The following is a 19,339-nucleotide window of genomic DNA, read 5'->3' on the forward strand; positions in this document are numbered from 1 at the left end:
TCCATATTTAGTTTTATAAGCTTCTCCCGTTTGTTTTTTTTTTTTTTTTTGGCTCATGAAATTTTTTTTTTTTGTTTGTCATGGAAATGTAAGAGTGGAATATTAATACATTTCAGTTTAGTTCTGTAATGTCAGGAATTTTTCAAAAAAATTAAAAGATGGACTGGAGCTTTTTTCTTTGTGAATAGAAACTGGATGCCACAGTGATTCATGTGGGTTTTATTCCTGGTGTGTCTTGCTGTTATTTTTGCACCTTTTATCCTTCAGAGGACAAGGACCCTGCTTGGGTTTTGAATATAAGCCTTTATTCCAGTGAAGATGTTTTCTTCTGTTTTACCACTTCCATCTTTTTCTGGAGCCCTTGATCCAATATTCCCTTGGGTCTGCGTTGCAGAGAGACCTCACAACTATAGCAGGCTGGCTGTGTGTTCCCTTGGTCCAAAAGATTGGGGGTTACCTTTCTTAGGATGTGTCTTCAAAGAGTAAGCAAGCACTTCTGTGAGTGGGTGGGAAGGACGCCTGTGCCTACACATGGAAGCAGCTGGATGTGTGTGTCCTCCTGGGATTCAGGTTGCTGGGAATGTCTGTTCCCTTGTCCAGACTTAAAACTTCAGTCTCCAGTGTTTAATAACTGTTGATTTAGTCTCTCGTGTTTAATAACTGTTGATTTATAGTTTTGTGTCCATAATAGGAATGGGTGTGATAATAGGAATGATCTATAGGAATAGATCTAAAATCCTTTATAAAGATGAGCCTGCTCCCATTTGTGCTGATATTAGAAGGTTGGAGCTCTAGTTGATTTTTAGTTTGTGAGAAAAGCATAAAAAGAGGAAGTCACTCAGCTGGAGTCCTCAAATAATGTCTGGAGCTCAAGGCTCCTACTTAACCATGCGAGCCACCCCATTCATTCACCAAGAAAACCCTCAACAGCTGGGCCTGCATGGAGTGGTTATATTTCAGGGTTTTTTCACAGGGGTTACAATATGACAGTCCCCACCCCAATCAGGCACCAAGATAAAAGCAAGGGACTTAAAACAACACCCCAGTTCTTCAGCCTGAGCCATCACATGCTTTCACAATCTCCTGGCCTCCCCCTAGCTCCTAAGCCAGGGCTTAGGCAGAGGAATGGAGGGACAAAAATTATATTGCCACCTGAGAAACCTCAGAGGGGAGGACCCAGCCTTAGCCTCCCTCCTCCCAAGTGCAAAATGTAAACAGTAAACGGAAAACAAAAAAAGTGCAGTCTAAATGGCTCCCTTTCCTGCTTCTCCAGGTTTGGGCAGAAAGACTAGAGAGGAACGCAGGCGAGTCTGGCCTTTCTGTTGCCTCACCACTTGCTGAATGGATCAGGGTGAAGCAGGAAGGGGCCAGTTTGCCCTTACCCATAGCTCTAGGGCAGTACTTGTCTGTCATTTCCACAGCTGCCAGTGTCCCTAGAGTTTATCAGGTGACTTGGTCAGGGGTCAGTCTCCCTTGAGCCCTACTTAAGGCTGGGACAGCCCTGTCTTTGTTGATTATGTGGCGCATATATATTATTTATATAAATATTTCTCTATGTACAAGGCTAAGAATAGCTTTCATGGAGGGAGGGAGGCTGGGGGCCGCAAGACGTCACCGCTGTTGGTGGTGTCCAGTTCAGTGCTGTCACAGTCTGAGTCCTCAGAGTTGGGAGGGCCCTGTGAAGAAGAGCAGAAATGCAGTGAGGGGCGGCCCTGTGCTTGTTGGCAACTAGGTTCCTTGCGGGTCCTTCACTGAGGCCTTTGTAGTAAGCGGCAGCGTGGTGACTATGTTCTCCTGGTTTCAGTTGCTCAGGCCATTCAAGGCACGAGACTCCTAGTTTAAGGATTCCTCCCTGGCTGCAGTTTATAGGTGCTCTGTAGACCTCAGGCCTCTCATGTATCGTGAACATTTGCCCTTTCGTGTGGGCGAAAACAGCATCACAGATAGAGAGGGCCTTGGAGGCTAATGGTACCCATCTTCCTGGCCTCCGCATCTAGCTCCCCAGTAGCTTTCAAATGCCGGGTGTCTCCTCCCTGTCCACGACCTGGTGGTGTCTGTGACTCACCTCCCCTCTGAGTAGGGCGTGGTGTGGGATGGCCAGAGAGCTGGGTTCAGGGCCAGTGACCACCTCTGAAGCAGGTGGGTCCAGTGGGATTTCTGAGCCCTGGGAACACATGTCGTCAGACCGCTCATCTGGCCGCTCGTCAGTGTTGGTACTGCCGACTTCGGGTGTGCCACTGGGGGAAGGCTCACTAGCTGTGCCTTCCTCCCCGTCTGAAGGATTCTCTGAGCTGAAGGTAGATAGTGACGGGCGCATATTCAGGCCCTGAGGCCACCTGTATGTTAGAGAGCCCAGAGTTAACAGCTTGACTGCACCCAGCTGCCTAGAGAGCCATCACCTCCTGGTTCCATCACTCACCTCTGGCTTGAGGCCAGTTCTACCTCACTGTCCACTTCCCCTTCCTCTTCCTCTGATGAGATGCCACGCTTCTGCAGGAGAGATGAGTGGACTGGTCAGAAGGGTGAAAGGTCATCAGGGACCCAGGATAAGGGAACATGGTTAAGTAGGGAATGACCTAAAGTTCATGAACCTCACATGGGGAGTAAATGAGGGACTTGCACCCCAGGGAGAAGGAGGAAAGGATTGCTCAGGAACCATCCCATACTTTACCTGACTTCGGGTGACAGCAGCCCTGTACAGCAGTGCAGCTGGCGTCAAGTGCTGGGACCCAGCCCGGCTTCCTCCCCGTCCCGCCGTCCCTTCCCTTCCTGTTCCCAGCAGCCCCACACCGTCACCAGGTCCTACTGGTGGAGGTGGCTCCCCTTTGGCTCCCCCTGGTGAATCCGGGCTGGTGGAGCCAGGTGCCGAGCCCTCACTTGGGGGAGTGTCGCCCCGGGCTGGAGGCGGGGAGCCAGGATCCCCAGCTCCCCCGGTTGCCCCCCGGCCCCTGGCTCCCAGTGCTGCTGTCAGCAGATCAGGGGATGATGAAGACATCTTTCGCAGCAGGAGGTCATGGTGGAGCCCACGGAGGGCTGGAGGGCAGGCTTCCCAGGCTGAAAGTCCCCCTCCTAGCCCCCCTGGGCTTCCTGGTCCCCCAGGTTCATGGGGTGGCACAGCTGCACGAAGCCCGGGCAGGTCCCCACAGCTGCCCTTGGCGCTGGCCTTGCGGTGACGGGTCTTGCCACGGCGACTCCGTCCTGGTGAGGGGGGGCCCTTAGCACACCCAGGGAGCCCCACCCCACTCAGGGCTGCATCTAGTTTGGGTAGCAAAGACTCTGTCTTGAGAATATCTGGCCTGGTGGGAGAGGGAAAGTGCAAGTTGGAGATTAGCAAAGTCATCACATGGAAGTGCTCCCTAACCGTGGGCAGTACTAGGCACCTCTCCCATCCAACAGCAGTCTTCCTGGCATCCTCGAGCCCTACTCCTGCCTCTCTAGCATCCCCCTTACCATTCTCGAACCACCGTGTGCTTGTTAACTCTGGTCCTACCTTTTGCTGTGGGGCGACAGCTTCTGCGGGACATTCCTCTTCTTGATGAGCTTCTCCATTGTGTTTCCATGCAGGAGGCCTCGGGAAGGGTGTGACTTCAGCAGACCCGGGCACCTCCGCTCCAAAGCTTGCTCTCTCCTAAAAATGAGACACCTTAGTTGGTGTGACCGGGAAGGGGTCCAGGGCGCAGTGGGATTTCTGGGTCAGGCACAGCTCCGGGAAGGCTGGGGATCTGGTGCTCGAGGGTGTGTTTGGTTACCTGAGCAGCTCTCGTTCCTTCAGCTCCAGCTGCAACATAAGAGCATTAAGTTCCATGTACAGGTTGTTGGCTCTCTCCAACTTCCGCTCATAGTGTTCCCTGATGTCCAAAGCGTGTCTGAAATGGGCAGAAGTGTCCCCAGGGTGAGTTGGCTTTACCTGCTGCCGTAATTATCCTAGTCTCTGAGAACTGGTCCACGGGCCCTGCTGTTGGTGAAATCACCTCCCCAAACACAGGCACACACCTGAGCTCCTCCCTCCTCCGCATCACCAGCTCTTCCTCTAGACGGTGCAGACAGGTGCCTTCTGACTTAATTTTTTCAAAATGCAGCTTTACCTCTTCGCGCCACTCTGCCTGGGGGTGGAGAGACGATGAGGGGTGAGGGACATGCCTCCACCCAGCAGCCCTGTAGGAAGCCTCTGCAAGTGCCTGCACTGCTGCAAACTGGGGCTCTGGAGTGAAAATCCGCACTCCTTCCCAGCCTCCCCTCAAAGGGCATCGTTATCTTTGCAAAGAGATGGAGCTGAGGTATTCCTTTTCCTCCCCACAGCACACCTGGGACTTAAAGTAAGTCTCCTGGGGTGTGGAGAGCACATCTGCTGAGGCGATGTCCAGATGCAGCAGGATCTGTCGGAATGATGGACGATTCCGTGGTTTGCTGTTCCTGGAGGGAATGGAATTGGGGGAAAGGAAGTTCAGGGAGGACCAGAAAGGAACTCAAAACACCCTTTGCCAAAATGGGTCCTGGAGAATCCAATCCTAGAATGTATTCTGTGACAAAAGAATTCCCTGGTCTACTATCTAGGAACTGTCACCAGCTGTCCTTACCATGTCAGAGTCCTACAGTAAGGAAACCGACTTAATCCTATTTTTCCATCTGATTTGCCAAAACCTTTTTCTGAGTAACTCCATTAAAAGAAAGACACTTTGGGAGACGCCGAACCAAAGATCAGAAATCTCCCACCTTCCTTCCTAGTCTAGGTTCCAAATAAGGGTCCAGGGCCTTTGCCTCCTGCGCTCTTAAGGCCGTCTGCTGGAGGCATAACCAACCGTGCTCAGCAGCTGCACTGGTCCTTCACAGGCACTGCATAGCCGCCCTCTGTATCACACAGTATTGTCCCTAGGACCAGGCAGCCGGACCCAGAATCCTCAACAGGGATGTCCCTATTTTATGGATAAGGTTCAGAGGGGACACTGCTTGCCCAAGGTCACGCACCATTTGTGCACCCCCTGGTCGGTCCAGCTTCTCTCAGTTTTTTTCTCTTAGTCCCTTTGATCCACATTCTGAATCCTGGAATCTTGGAGAGCCATTTCTGAGAGCTCTGTCCCCTTTTCCCTGTTCAAGATTGTGGGCCTGGCTGCCTGGTCCTAAGTACTGGCTAACCACCAGCAATGCTTCCTGGCGTGGCCAGGCCATCCTTACCAGCACTGGCGGAGCAGGATTTTGAAGCCGTCTGGGCAGCTAGAGGGCACAGGCAGATGGAGACTGTTGCTTCCCACGCCCCAGATGATGGCAGAGGAGTCTACGTCTTTGTAGGGGATCTCACCCGTCAGCAGCTCCCACAGCACCACACCAAAGGACCTAGGGATGAGACGGCGTGTCACTTGGGAGGGGCTTCCTCCAGGGGCCCTGGTTCATCTCACTTGTACTCAGGCCCTGGAAGGACCCCACCCCCATGCCGGCCACCTGCTGTCCTCAGTCCTCATTCTGGCTCTCACCAGATGTCAACCTTCTCAGACACAGGCTCGTTGCGGATCACTTCAGGGGCCATCCAGGCTACTGTCCCTGCAAAGGACATCTTGGTGCTCTTGTCACTCAGCTCCTTGGAAGTGCCAAAATCGGAGATCTTCACCACATCGTCGTACGTGATTAGCATGCTGGTAAAGAGTGCAGTCAGCTGGGCGCTGGGCCCCCTCCACGCACCTCCTCTGGGTGCAGCAACGCTACCTTTCTGTTTTAAATTATTTGGGACACCCAGGTGTGTGGGGGGCGGTTCTTACCACAGACCTCCCAAAACAGGACTGTCACTTGGGGGGGGGGTGGTGCTGAGATGGCCACATGGACTTTAGGACTTTTAGGGACTGAAAGCAGGGAGATGACGACACTGACCTGGGTGGGGACACTCACAGGAGACTATGCACAGCAGCTTCGCCCTGCCTCTTGCTTACTCACTTGGGGGACTTGAGGTCTCTGTGGATAATCTTGTGTAGGTGCAGATAGTTCATGCCGCCAGCGATGCCCATGGACCAGTCAACCAGTAGGGAGGGAGTGACAGGGCGGCCAGCCCGCAGCACCTCATACAGCTGGCCCTGGGCGCAGAACTCCATAAGGATGCAGTAGCAGGGAGCCTGGGTGCACACACCCCTGGGGGCCAAACACAGTGGTATGAAGGCCCCAGCCAGCCCAGTGCCCACCTGACTCACACCTGGCACCCCTGTTCCCCCTCACGCCATTTTGGCACTCCTTGTAGGAAGGGTGCAGCAGACCCCCGCTGCCCGAGGCAGTCCCTGCCCTCAGCACAGTGCCCCTGGCCCCGCCCCAGGTCTCACTTGAAGGTGATGATGTTGGGGTGCTTCAGCTTCCGCAGGTGCTTGATGTCGGTCTCCTTCAGGTCCCGTACCTTCTTCACAGCCACTTCCTCCCCATGAAAGCGCCCCAGGAAGACAGCGCCCTGGGCCCCTGAGCCCACCCACTGCAGGTCCAGGATTTCCTCAAAGGGGACCTCCCAAAGGTCTGTGGACAGGAGGCACAGTGGCACAGGCTCAGAGAGCCCCGCTAGGGGCCTTGTAATGATCAGGCACAGGGGGGAGCACGGAGTTGGCCAAAGTGACTCACGGAGGGTGAGGCCGACAAGTAGCTAAAGGGGGCCGAGAAGACTAGGTCTGAGGGGACAGGGAAGGAAATGAATGGGTGACCTAAAAAGAAGCTGCCGATGGATGAATCAAGGGGCCGGGCTCTGGGGAGAGAAAGGGTCATCCGGTGACTTGGGTGGGAAGGTGCAAACAGATCTCAAGGAGACGGCGGTGGGAAGGACCCCCTCGAGGGCTCGGCCTACCTTCCTGCTGCTGCTTGTGCTCCGTGGAGTAAGCTTTGCCAATCATGGTCCAGACCGGGCGCAGGCAGCCGAAGAGGCCTTCCAGGAAGCCACTGCCGCTCTGGCACTGTAGCCGCACCTCATCTGCTCGAACTCTGGATGCCCGACTCTCAGGGGACCCAGCGGCTCCCCCTGGGCCCCCTGCATCCTGCTCGTGGAGCTGCAGGACACTGTTGGCAAAAGGCTCAGGGGGCGGCTCTCCACCTGGGGAGGGGCTGGGCCCGCCCCCGCCCTGCCCCCCGAGCGGCACGACATCTCGAAGTACACACTGGGTAGGCGTCAGGTCCTTCTCAGGGGTGCAGTCGGAAGTGTCTGGGTCCAGCTTGCGCATGGACGCCTCGCTTAATGTGGACACGAAACCCCCAAAGGAAGGGGAGGGTGTGCGGGTCTCATGGAGGCAGGCCATAGCCTCGGGCCTGGTGCGGTGGGGAGCGGTGAGCCCTGTGGGAAGAAGGAGAGAGGGGCGTCCAAGCCACAGGCGCCCCAGCTCGGGATGCGCACCCTAGAGGCAGAGGCACAGGTTGGGGAGCTGGACTCGCAAGAGCCCTCTTGGAAATAACACGTCAGCTTCACCCTCTGGTACCCACCCGCGCCAAGTTTCACCTGGGACCCATCGTGGGAAACCTGACACACGGCCTCCCTCCGAAGCATCTGTTAGTAACACAAGTTTTCCTTACCCGGGTATACAAGTAACACACCTACGTACCACTCTCGGGTAGATGCGGCCGACGGCCCTGCCCAGGTACATACCGAGAAAGCACATCTCAAATTCAAGCGTGGTAAAGATGAGTTTCACTAGAGGCTCACAGGCACACACGTGTCATATAAGGGTCTCTCGGAGACAACACGCCTTTTACTCTGAGCCTCAACCTCAGGCACACCTGGGCCTCTCCCAGAGTGAGGCACACACAGGTGACACGGGTAGGCCTCAGGGCCCCTCGATCAGTCTCATGCGTGTGAGGCCCAGACATTCCTGGGCCTCACACTCACGTACCCAACACATGACACTTCTCCTCAAGCACTGGCAGGGCTCACATCTGGGGCTCCCTCTCGGGTGGTGTTCTCGGGTACACACCTGGGACTCAACAGCGTAACTGACAACTGTAACCAATCCATTGCATTATCTGCCCAGCACAGATGAGGGACAGAGGCAGAACCGTCCAAGCAGGATCAGACACTGTGTCAGGACAAGCTGTGAGCCTACTGCTGCATCTCCCCCAGCCCTCCCATCTGCCCAGCTGCTCCCCAGGGGTCAGTTAGAGAAGGTCCTGTCTCCTCGCCGCCTCCACTGCCCAAACCAAAATCCAGCTTTCCGAACAATGGGGATTTGTCCCAGTTCATAGCTGGGTGCTGTCTAAAAGGCAACCATTTAAAAATCTGAATCCTGGAGTTTCTGCTCTGGTGCAGTGAGTTAAGAATCCAACTGCAGGCGTTCCTGTCCCATCGTGATACAGTGGTTAATGAATCCGACTAGGAACCATGAGGGTGCGGGTTTGATCCCTGACCATGCTCAGTGGGTTAAGGATCCAGTGTTGCCGAGAGCTGCAGTGTAGGTTGCAGACGCGGCCTGGATCCCGCGTTGCTGTGGCTCTGGTGTAGGCTGATGGCTACAGCTCTGATTAGACCCCTAGCCTGGGAACCTCCATATGCCACGGGCGCGACCCCAGAAAATGCAAAAAAAAGACAAAAAAAAAAAAAAGAATCCAACTACAGGAGTTCCCGTCGTGCAGCAGAAATGAATCTGACTAGGAACCATGAGGTTGTGGGTTCGATCCCTGGCCTCAATCAATGGATTAAGGATCCAGCGTTGCTGTGAGCTGTGGTGTAGGTCACAGACATGGATCGGATCCCACTTTGCTGTGGTTCTGGATTATACCCCTAGCCTGGGAACCTCCCTATGCCACCAGTGCAGCTCTAAAAAGCAAAAAAAAGAATCCAACTGCAGCAAGCGGCTCCAGTAGCTGCAGAGGAGTGGGTTCAGTCCCTGGCTTGGTGCTGTAGGTTAAAGGATCTGGTGTTGCGGCAGCTGTGGCTTGGATTCTATCCCTGGCCCTGGCCCAGAAGCTTCCACATGCTGTGGGCTAGGCCAAAACAAAAAATACAAACAAAAAAAACACCCCAAACAAACCAAAAAAAACCCCTCAGTCCTAGCCCTGCCTCTGTCACTTACTGGCTGGGTGATCTCAGGCAAGCTGTATTTGAGTCTCAGTTTTTCCAACTGTACAAAGGGATAAACCAGCTATCACTCAGGCACAAAGTACATTCTTCAGCCAATACTGATCTTGTCCAGGGCCTGACATAGTGTCACCCATTTCCCTCCACACCTAGTCAGGTACCAGATCCTGAGATATAAGGATTACTGTGGACAGCAGTACCCTCTAACTCTTCAGCATGGTGGGGTCCTTCCTTAACCCCCTGCACCAGACCCTCTGAAGCCCAAGTGGAGAGGGGTGCCAGGAATACAATAAACAGGGCTCGGGGCGATGAGTCATGTGCACCTCTAATGGGCTCAGCTCCTGTAACACTTCACTTCCAGGCTTCTCAAAGGCTTTCTCAGCAGCTGTGGGGTTGGCCTGGCATCTGAGCGTTTAACAAGCACCTCAAGTGATTCTTATTATGCCTGCCACAATTGCAAAGTTCTGACCCAACGCCTTTCCAGGCCCTCTTCTCTAGTTCTATGGTGCTGCCTTAATTCAGGCCTCATTAGCTAAGTCACCTGGCCCAGGACAACTACCAAGTTCTTCCAAGCCCCCCAGCTCAACCCAGTCTCCACCTAGCCTTTAGAAAGATCTTTCTTTTTTTTTTTTGTCTTTTATCTTTTTTAGGGCCGCACCCGCTGCATACGGCCGTTTCCAGGCTAGGGGTGGAATCAGAGCTGTAGCTGCTGGCCTACGCCAGAGCCACAGCAATGCCAGATCCGAGCCAGGTCTTCAACCTACACCACAGCTCATGGCAACACCAATTCCTTAACCCACAGCGAGACCAGGGATGGAACCCAAAACCTGGTCAGATTAGTTTCCACTGCGCCACGACAGAAACTCCAGAAAGATCTTTCTAAAGCACACATTGGCCAGCACCTCCACTTCTTCAAACCCTCTAGTTGCCCTCACTGCCCTTGTTCCTGCAGCCTCACTTCCATGCTCTGGCCGCTTTCAGCCTCATCTCCCGCTGCTCTTTGTTCTTTGGGGTTTTTCTGCTTTTTAGGTCCGCACTCACGGCATATCAAGGTTCCCAGGTTAGGGACTGAATCGGACCTGCAGCTATCAGCCTACACAACAATGTGGGGTCTGAGGCATGTCTGCAACCCACACCACAGTTCACAGCAACGATAGATCCTTAACTCACCAAGCAAGGCCAGGGATCAAACCCAAATCCTCATGGATACTAGTCAAGTTCATTACCACTGAGCCACTATGGGAACTCCTCCCACTGCTTTTGTTACCCAGGCCATATTGAACTGAGCCTGCCACCAAGCTACATCAGGCGTTTGGGCCAGGGCACCTAAGGAAAATGGCTAACTCGCATGGAAGGCTTACCGTGCATGTTAGCCTCTATTATAGGTGCATTAGCTCATTTAATCCTAAAATCTCTTTCTCCCATGACAGAGGTGGCAAGTCTAAAGAAGTCTGACCAAGGTGACTTAGCTAGAGACTCAAGCTCCGTGGCCAGTCATGCTAAGCCTGGAAGACACTTCTCAAGTCCCATCTTTAGTCTTCCTCCCCGACCCTGCAGCTGAGTTACCATCCCTTCCGAGGTGGTACAGCCCCCTGTGCTTCCTCCATCATGGCTCCCATTACCCTGGAGGCATAGTGCTGTCCGGCGGGCATCCGGCTCCTCTGAGAGCCTAGACTCCTTGCGAGTGACGATGAGGAACAGGATCCCAGGGATTCCAACAGCACCCAGCGCAGAGGAAGGAAGGTGCAACCACTGCCCTGCACGCCCCAGAGGACGGTCCTAAAGACCCGACGTTCACTACTTATTGCATTAGTTCCCTCGCTCCTCAGAACCACCCCGGGAAGGAGGTATTATCACTGGCCCCCTTATATTCTGGAGAAAACTGAGGCTCAGAAAGCTGAAATCCCAGCCTCTGACTCCCCAATATATCCCGCCAGATATTGGCGGCTTCAAGAGGTGAGACGCACGCAGCAAGGCAAACGACAGGTCAAAGTGCCAATTCGCTAAAGAACGTCAGCTGTACGCCCCCCAAGCCGGGGCTTCCTTTCGGGACCACTGAGAACGAAGGCCTGGGCTCTTGGCCACTCCGAGCGGAGAGGAAGGGGTTACGGCCCCATCGCCCCCTCCTCCTTCCCGACCTCCTTCCCGGCCGTCACGTGGCGCGGAGCTGGGGGCGGGGTCCGGGCGGCAGGAGGAGGGGGTCCGGGCGGGGAAGGGGAGGGGACGCAGCGGGTTGGGGGAAGCGCTGGGCGCTGCGGCGTAACCATGACGACTGGGCCCGAGGCAGCGCGTGAAGTCACCGGGATAAGATTAGCCAGGGGTCACGTGAGAGGCGACGGCGGGGGTGGGGCTGCACCCGGGCCCCGCCCCTGACCCAGGCAGGCCCACGTGCTAGCTGTGGACTCGCAGTCGGGGACCCTCGACCCCAGCGCCTCTGTGTCCCTTCCTCCCCGGGCCCGCCCGGGTCCCTGCTTGCAGGCAGATCCTCGGCCGGCGCGCCGAGTCGAGGGAGAGCTATTTGTGGTGGAGGGAGGGAACTTGGGTTGGCATTGGGGGTGCGGTGCCACAGAGAAAGCAGGAAATGGGGAGACAGGGAGACCGGACACAAGGCAGGCACGGCCAGAGGAGGAGGCCGTGGTTGAGGGAGAAACAGAGGAAACAGCGCGAAGCGCAAGAGTCAAATGTGAGAACTCTGGACTGAGAAAGTGATTTGAGAAAGAGGAGATTGAAAAACAGACCTGCGCCCTCCCCAATTCCTTTTCTATTTAGAAGCTGAGCTCTGAGTAGGCGCAACACCTGGTCTCTTAAAAATTTCAGCCTTCATCGGGTATTTGGAGACTAGGAGGCTTAGGCATAGAGAGGGTGACACGCTCAGAGACACTTTTGAGCTTCCCTCCAGGTCCCCAGGCCTCCCCAGAGGTCCCTCCGGTATCGAGGGCCAGGAGCTAGGGAGAGGGAAAGAAGCCATTTCACGTGTTTGTTTTTGGGGCAGTGGAAGCAGCTGAAGAGATGGGACGAAGAGAAAGAGAGGGAACCTAGCCAGGCTCGACCCACCTCCTGTGTTGAGGCTAATGACATTTCTTCCAGATTGACCTGAAGGGGGTGGGGTGTGTGTGTGTGTAGGGGGAGATGTTGGAGGGGACTGAGGCTCCAGGGAATTATAGAAAAACTATAGATTCCTCTCTCTCAACACACACCCTCTCTCTGTGTCCTTTATCTCTGACCCGCCAGCTGTGTCCCACTGCCCCCCAGCTGGGCCTTGGCGCCAGGGCTTTGGGGGGATAGCATGGCTAGGAGCCCCTGGCCCAGACATTCGGTCACCCAGGGGGAGGGGAGCTGTCTCCCTGGCCATCAATTATGCAGAACATGGGGGAAGGGCAGGGATGTGGCAGGAGGGGGTGGATAGTCCTGTCAGTCATTCTGTCAACCGTATTTACCAAATGCTCACTGAGCAGAACTCTGGTCCAGATTGGGTGAGGGGACAGAGTGGTGCCTCAACTATGCATCTTTCAGAGGAAGAGGCTCTTCGGACACCCTGCGAGGTCCCAATTCAGGTTCAGCCAACAGATCCTCTCTTTGCTAGTGGTCCCCTTCTGGAGGCTGGAGGGGTGGAGTGGGGGCAGGGAGAAAAATCCCCTCCCCCTTTCATTCTTCCTCCCAGGTTCTCCTGCGTGAGATGCTGGAGGCCTGTGGCTAGGCACCTCTCTCTCCGCCTCCTGTTCTAGCAGCAGAATCTCAATGCCAAGCTTCCCGTCTGGCTGTCTGGGGGGCTCTACTGAGAGGCCATCTGTCTAAGTCTTGGGCTCTTAAACCGAGCGCTTGCCCCTGACCTGGACCTTACTTTGCCCTCAGGAAAGAAACATTCCACTCCCTTGATTCGGGGTGGAGGGGATATCCTCACGGGAAAGCAGACCCAAGACTCGGCACATCCACCTCTCAGGCTTTTGAGATCCTGAAGGAATAAAGGACTCTGACCCCTCCTGGCCTAGGCTCCCAGCCACTTGACTGCAGCTTGTTTTTGTTTAGCCTTTTTTTTTTCTTTCTTGGTCTGTTTGCCTTTTCTAGGGCCGCTCCCACGGCATATGGAGGTTCCTAGGCTAGGGGTCTAATCGGAGCTGTAGCCGCCGGCCACAGCCACAGCCACAGCCACGCCAGATCTGAGCCGAGTCTGTGACCTATACCACAGCTCATGGCAACACTGGATCCTGAACCCACTGAGCGAGGCCAGGGATCAAACCCGCACCCTCATGGTTCCTAGTCGGATTCGTTAACCACTTTGCCACGACGGGAACGCCAATGATTTTGTTTAGCTTTTACAGGATCCACGCTCCTCACCCCAGGATTATTCCCAGATGGAAAGAACTACAGTTTGTCTTTTGTGCCCTCACGAGGGGGAAGTGCCTTCCCCTGAGAGCCCTGGGGAAAACTGGAGCTCACCACTAACCCCAGGTCCCCGCCTCACAGAGGTCCAGCCCCCGAGACCCCCTAGCTGCCACTGCTTCTTCCTCTGGTGGGGCGGGCAGTACTATTTAGGAAAAAAGAACCAGGTTTGGATTTGAAGACATCAAGAGCTAGAACTCCAGCTTTGCCATGAAGGAACGCAATCCCTCCGAGACTCCCAGCCTCACTTTGTGGGGCGGTGAGGGTTAAGTAAGATGCTGTAGGGACGGCCACGAGCACAGTGCCGGGCCCCTGGCTTTGTCTTTCTGCTTGGCTGGACACCAGGTTCTTTCTCTGTGGATTCTAGAGAGGTCATCTCTGACCAGGATGGAGACTTGGTCTCCCACCTTCTGTATCTCCAGGACAAATCTTGATTTTTCAGGTCTCAGGGGAACCAGGTCACAATGGCAGTGGTGGGTTAGACGCCCCCCTCCTTTTCTCTGCACATCCTTAGATCCACCTCTGGGCTGATTCTCTGTACCTCATCCTCACCCCCTGGCATCGTCATCCAGGATTACCCCTCAGCCCAGAGGGGGAGGGGAGGAGCAAGGTATGATGGGTCACCGGGGTCCCCCACTATTCAGGACCTCAGGAGGACCTGGAAGAAGTTCAGTGTGTTTTAACCAATTGTTCCTGAACTGGATGTGCATTTTAAAAGATCTGGAAGGATAGGTACTGATGTGTAACAGTTTCTCAGTAGGTGGAATTGTGGGTATTTTATGTTTTGGGTGGTTTTTTTTTGGTCTTTTTTTTTTTTTGGTCTTTCTAGGGCCACACCCACAGCATATGGAGGTTCCCAGGGTAGGGGTCTCATCAGAGCTGCAGCTGCGGGGCCTACACTGCAGCCACAGCAATGCCGGATCTGAGCCGTGTCTGCGACCTACACCACAGCTCACGGCAACACCGGATCCTTAACCCACTGAGTGAGGCCAGGGATCAATCCTGAGTCCTCATGGTTACTGTTTGGGTTCATTACCGCTGAGCCACAATGGGAATTCCTGTGAGTATTTTAAAGAAATTTAAAATTTGGGAGTTCCCATCATGGCTCAGCAGAAATGAATCTGACTAGCATCCATGAGGACGCAGGTTCGATCCCTGGCCTTGCTCAGTGGGTTAAGGATCCAGTGTTACTATGGCTGTATGTACGCCAGTGGTTACAGTTCTGATTCCACCCTAGTCTGGGAACCTCCATACGCTACAGGTGAGGCCCTTAAAAAAACAAAAACAACATTTTTTTAACTCTATTTTAAATCAGAAAGAAAATTACAGAGTGCCTATCCATTCCTATCAGCTAGCCTTGGACAGTGAGCTACAGAGGTAGATACAGAGGTAGAGTGGGTGGCCTGAGAAGTAGAGAAGTTTGGTTGAGGTCCTGTCTCTGCTCCTGACCAGCTGGGCAACCTGGAGTATGAGGCTTCTTAACAGACCTCAGTTGCTTCCTCTCCTAGTGGAGACAGTAGTAACAAAATCACACAGTGGCCACGTGTGAATTGGAGTGTAGGTAAGAATGAAGGCTCTGGGTCAGACAGACCTGGGTTCAAATATTAAACTCTTGGCACACACTGATTTTTTTTGCTTTTGAACAGATTATTATTATTTTTTAAATTATTTTTTTATTTATATATTTTTTTGTCTTTTGTTGTTGTTGTTGCTATTTCTTGGGCCGCTCCCGTGGCATATGGAGGTTCCCAGGCTAGGGGTCCAATCGGAGCTGTAGCCACCGGCCTACGCCAGAGCCACAGCAACGCGGGATCCAGGCCGCGTCTGCAACCTACACCACAGCTCACGGCAACGCCGGATCGTTAACCCACTGAGCAAGGGCAGGGACCGAACCCGCAACCTCATGGTTCCTAGTCGGATTCGTTAACCACTGCACCACGACGGGAACTCCTATTATTATTTTTTTTAGGGTGGCATATGGAAGGTCTTGGGCTAGGGGTTGAATCAGAGCTGTAGCCGCCAGCCTGTGCCACAGCCACAGCCACAGCCACACAGGATCCAAGCCAAGACTGTGACCTACACCACAGCTCACGGCCATGCCGGCTCCTTACCCAATGAGCGAGGCCAGGGATCGAACCCACATCCTTATGGATCCTAGTGGGGTTCGTTAACCACTGCGCCATGACAGGAACTCCCAGATTACTTCTTCTTTTTTTTTTTTGTCTTTCTGCCATTTCTCGGGCTGCTCTTGCGGCATATGGAGGTTCCCTGGCTAGGGGTCTAATCAGAACTGTAGCCACCGGCCTTCACCACAGCCACAGCAACTCGGGGATCCGAGCCGCATCTGCAACCTACACCACAGCTCACAGCAACGCTGGATCCTAAACCCACTGAGCAAGGCCAGGGATTGAACCCGAAACCTCATGGTTCCTAGTTGGATTCGTTAACCACTGCGCCACGAAAGGAACTCCCCAGATTACTTCAAGTTTCCGTTTCCTCATGCCTAAAATACAGATGATGATCACACTGCCTCTTAGTATTGTTATAAGCAGTACTGAGATAATCCCCAAATAAGTTCCTGGCCTGGTACCTGGCACACAAGGAGGGAGCTCCCTATAAGCATTAGCAAGTGGAAAGCGCCTAACAACCGGTAGTAGGTTTTTATAAACCTGTGTCCCTCCCTTCTTTCCTCTCCACAAAGCGAGGCAGCCTCCTTGGCTTCCACCAAGCAAGAGGCAGCTGGGATGGTACAGGTGGAAAGGGAGTTGGACAAACACATGGGATTAAAAAGGAGAGTGAAGAAGGAACCAAGAAAAGAGCTCTTTATCCTGGAGGAGCCTTAGTCCTCTCGAAAATAGCGCCCCTGCCTTCTCATCGCCTTCCCCCATCACGCAGATGCCCATAGTTCTTCTGGGAGCAAAGGAAGCAGAAAGACCCGTGTCTGTGGCCAGCGCCTCGTGAAGCTCCCATGTCCCCTGCTGGTGTCATCTCCACACTATCCTCCTGCCTGGCAGGGTTGATTCCCTAGTTCCTTCTTTCTCCCAGCCCAGCAGGGTGAGGTGGGACTACACGTGATAAGCCACTGGGCAAGTCCAGAGCGGTGGGTACTAGAATTTAGGGTCCTCTTCCTGGCAAAGGCAGGCTAGCACATCATCACCTCTAGGGGAAGGACTGGGAAACAGCAAAAGGTATTTAGAGGGTTTCTGCCATCCTCAGCTGTAAGGACACCCAGGAAGTCCTGAGCCACTTCCTGCTTAAACTTCTTGCCTCCCCTGCCCATAACTGGGTTGAATTAGGGGTGGATGTTACGCATTTTCACGTGTGCTGGTGTTGGTTTTCCCAGCATCACCTCGGTCCCCGTGGTGAATGGATGGGTGGCAGCCTGGAGCAGGCAGAAGTTTTTTCCCACCCTTAAGCATTAGATAGGAGAGAGCAGGCCCTAAAGCTGAGAGGAACTTCAGCATGTGTACAGGAAGAGCCAGGGTGCACTCAGGCCCTTCCTGACTGCCCCCGACTCCCCTTCCCTTGGGGTGACCCTCTGGCTGAAAAATCAGAGCTCCCAGAGCCATGGAATCCATCCTCTGAGTTGGAAGGAAAATGGTATTTAGAGAGACCCACAGGGTGTAATGGGAGAGAACCCTGGTGGGAGAGAGACCCTGGGCGCGCCTCCACCTGGCTGAGGACCCCTGACTCCTGCTCCTTCCAGAAGGGAGCAGGTAATGGAGCTCAAAGGTGGGACTCTTTCCTCAATTCTAAGGGACTCCCCATTATTTCCTTCCACTGTCTGTAGAACCTCTGGCCCTTTCTTTTCCCTCCCCTCAGCCAAGGCCATGGTAACCAGGAGTTTTAACTCTGTGCAAAGGATTCTTGCTTATTTTTAAACCAAGGAGTTTGATCAGACTGTAGGGAAAAGGGAGGAGGCTCGTGAAAGGGCTGGTCCAGGGACATGGGTTAGGGGAGGCAGAAAAACCACATAAGAATGGGGGAGGGGAGGATGACCATCACCTGGGCATCCAGGAACAGGTGATCACTGCCTATAATCCTCAGGTGCAGCCTGCTAAGTGTGGGGGGCAGGGAGTGGGATGGGGGGCACATGAGGCCTTGTCCATCCTTCCCTTTCCTGAGGGGCCAAAACTCTTCCTCCTTCTCCCCCCCCCCTTCTTGAGGTTGAGTGGGAGGAGAGGAGGTCGCTCTCTTTCCCCCTGTCCTTTAAGTCTGTTCCCCAATCATCCCCCCACCCCCACCCATACACTCCTTTTCAGCTCTGGAGGCCCTTAGCCTCCAAGCTGGGCCGCGGCATCCCTCTGCTTGGTTCCCCTCCTTCCCATCCCCACAGGCGTCGGGTCCAGGTCCCCAGTTCCTCCATCCTCACAGTCTCAGCATCCCTGCGCCACCCTCCCCACACCCCGCCACATCTGCATCCCGACCCTCCCTCGGCACCCAGGTCCCGGGTCTCGGACCTATCCCTACCCCCAACCCTCCACAACTCGGCCCGGCTCTCACCTCGGGGGCTCCGCGGCCGCAGCACAAAAGGCGGCGCTGCTGCAGCTCGGCTCCGGATGCTGCTCCCGCCTCCTCCGCCTTTTCCTCCTCCTTCCCTCCTCCCCCCGCTGCCCTCAACCGGACCAGGGGCGCTGTCACAGGCGATGCTCGTGCGGTGTCCGGGAGCGCGGGGTGTCAGCTTCAGCTTTCTTCCCCCACCCCCCGACCCCAAGCCCTGTCCTCACTCGGCTTGAACTCCTGCTCCTTCCAAGGCCCCCGCCCCCGGCCCCCCGGGACGGACACGCCCTGAGCGGGGGATGCTGCGCTGGAGCCGCCGGCCTCTTAAAGGAGCCCGCTGCTGCCATCCGGCGCGCTCCAGGCTCGTCTCTGGCCGGTTTGGGCCCCGCACCTTCCTGCTGGCGGTGACCTGGGGAGGTCCCACCTCCGGCCTTTAACCGATTCCGTAGGCGCCCCCTATGAGCGGTCTTCTAAGCTCCCTGCTATACCCTGAGACAAGAGCCCCTCAGATGGGGCTCCCCCAGCGCTCTAGCATCGCTCCCCCCGTCATGTTGATCTTGACAGCCTTCTTTCCCCTGTCACCACTCCAGTTTCACCCACCTGGGATCCATTCAGCTCAATCCCCGTTCCCTGCTAGTGTTCCTGAATAACACCTCATTATTACTCCAAGATTCCTCTGGACCATCATCCCCGCACCGAGCAAGTCCGTCGGTGCGGGGACTTGCTTTTCCCTGACCCATTCTCAGAACACTCATTAGATTCAGACATTTTTTCGTGATCTCTTTCTCCAAGGTCACAAGATTCTCCCTACAATCTTTCAGGCCAGTGGCTGTGAGACTTCGGCGAGGAGGGAATGAAGCTCGGGACCTCAACATCCGCCTTCTGCTCTGCACACACATTAGTCAATTAGTCTTAACAGGCCAGAATCCTCTCTTGCTCTCTCTTTAGCTGAGAGACACAAGACTCAAGGACTCAAGGCAGAGGGAATGAGATCACCATGTGCCTTAGTCCTTCTAATCCTGTCGTCCCATTATAGCCTGATTCTCAGGCTCCAGAGGGGGTCTCCTGGTGTAGGGGAACCAGCTACAGAAAAGTTCACTAGAGCCATTCTAAAGAGGCTTTAGAAAAGAAGCGGAAACCGACCGGATGCAGGGGCAAAATTAAGGGTAAGGGAAGTGAAGGACAACCTAGGAAAAAGTAGTCGTTTCTGTGAGACGAAGGCCCGAGAGCCAGGGGTTTAGGTCAGAGGCGGAGTGGAAACTGACACAGAGATGAACTTGGACTTAAAACTGACTGGCCTGGCGCTCTGAGGGGCAGAGAATAGTCCCCTCCCGCGTCCAGGCAGGACCCACCCTCTCAGACCGCAAACAGCCAGGAACCGACAGCAGCATCACCCCTGGGCCAATCACAACCTTTTCTCAAGAAAGAGGCGGAGTCAAG

At 54.6% G+C, this 19,339-nt stretch overlaps 1 protein-coding gene across 3 annotated transcripts; it reads right to left on the minus strand.

The window, feature by feature from the left end:
* Positions 1 to 29: 29 nt before the first annotated feature.
* On the minus strand, positions 30 to 18,136 carry MAP3K12 (mitogen-activated protein kinase kinase kinase 12). Of its 3 annotated transcripts, XM_047786764.1 has the most exons (15): positions 17,903 to 18,135; positions 7,114 to 7,285; positions 6,806 to 7,014; positions 6,300 to 6,483; positions 5,923 to 6,114; positions 5,469 to 5,627; positions 5,173 to 5,331; positions 4,305 to 4,413; positions 3,994 to 4,103; positions 3,750 to 3,866; positions 3,491 to 3,628; positions 2,672 to 3,296; positions 2,420 to 2,490; positions 2,066 to 2,336; positions 30 to 1,676 (listed from the first exon to the last, which is right to left on the minus strand). In XM_047786764.1, exons 2-15 carry the CDS (start codon positions 7,248 to 7,250, stop codon positions 1,578 to 1,580), a joined length of 2,580 nt encoding a protein of 859 aa, XP_047642720.1. In that variant the 5' UTR covers positions 7,251 to 7,285; positions 17,903 to 18,135; the 3' UTR covers positions 30 to 1,577. The 3 variants fall into 3 exon arrangements, with proteins under 3 accessions (XP_047642720.1, XP_047642718.1, XP_047642719.1); XM_047786762.1 differs by having other exon boundaries at positions 6,806 to 7,285; positions 17,903 to 18,136; XM_047786763.1 differs by lacking the exon at positions 17,903 to 18,135 and adding an exon at positions 10,642 to 10,745 and having other exon boundaries at positions 6,806 to 7,285.
* Positions 18,137 to 19,339: the final 1,203 nt, after the last annotated feature.

Source organism: Phacochoerus africanus, chromosome 7 (genome assembly GCF_016906955.1).
Source record: "Phacochoerus africanus isolate WHEZ1 chromosome 7, ROS_Pafr_v1, whole genome shotgun sequence".
NCBI classification, from domain to species: domain Eukaryota; kingdom Metazoa; phylum Chordata; class Mammalia; order Artiodactyla; family Suidae; genus Phacochoerus; species Phacochoerus africanus.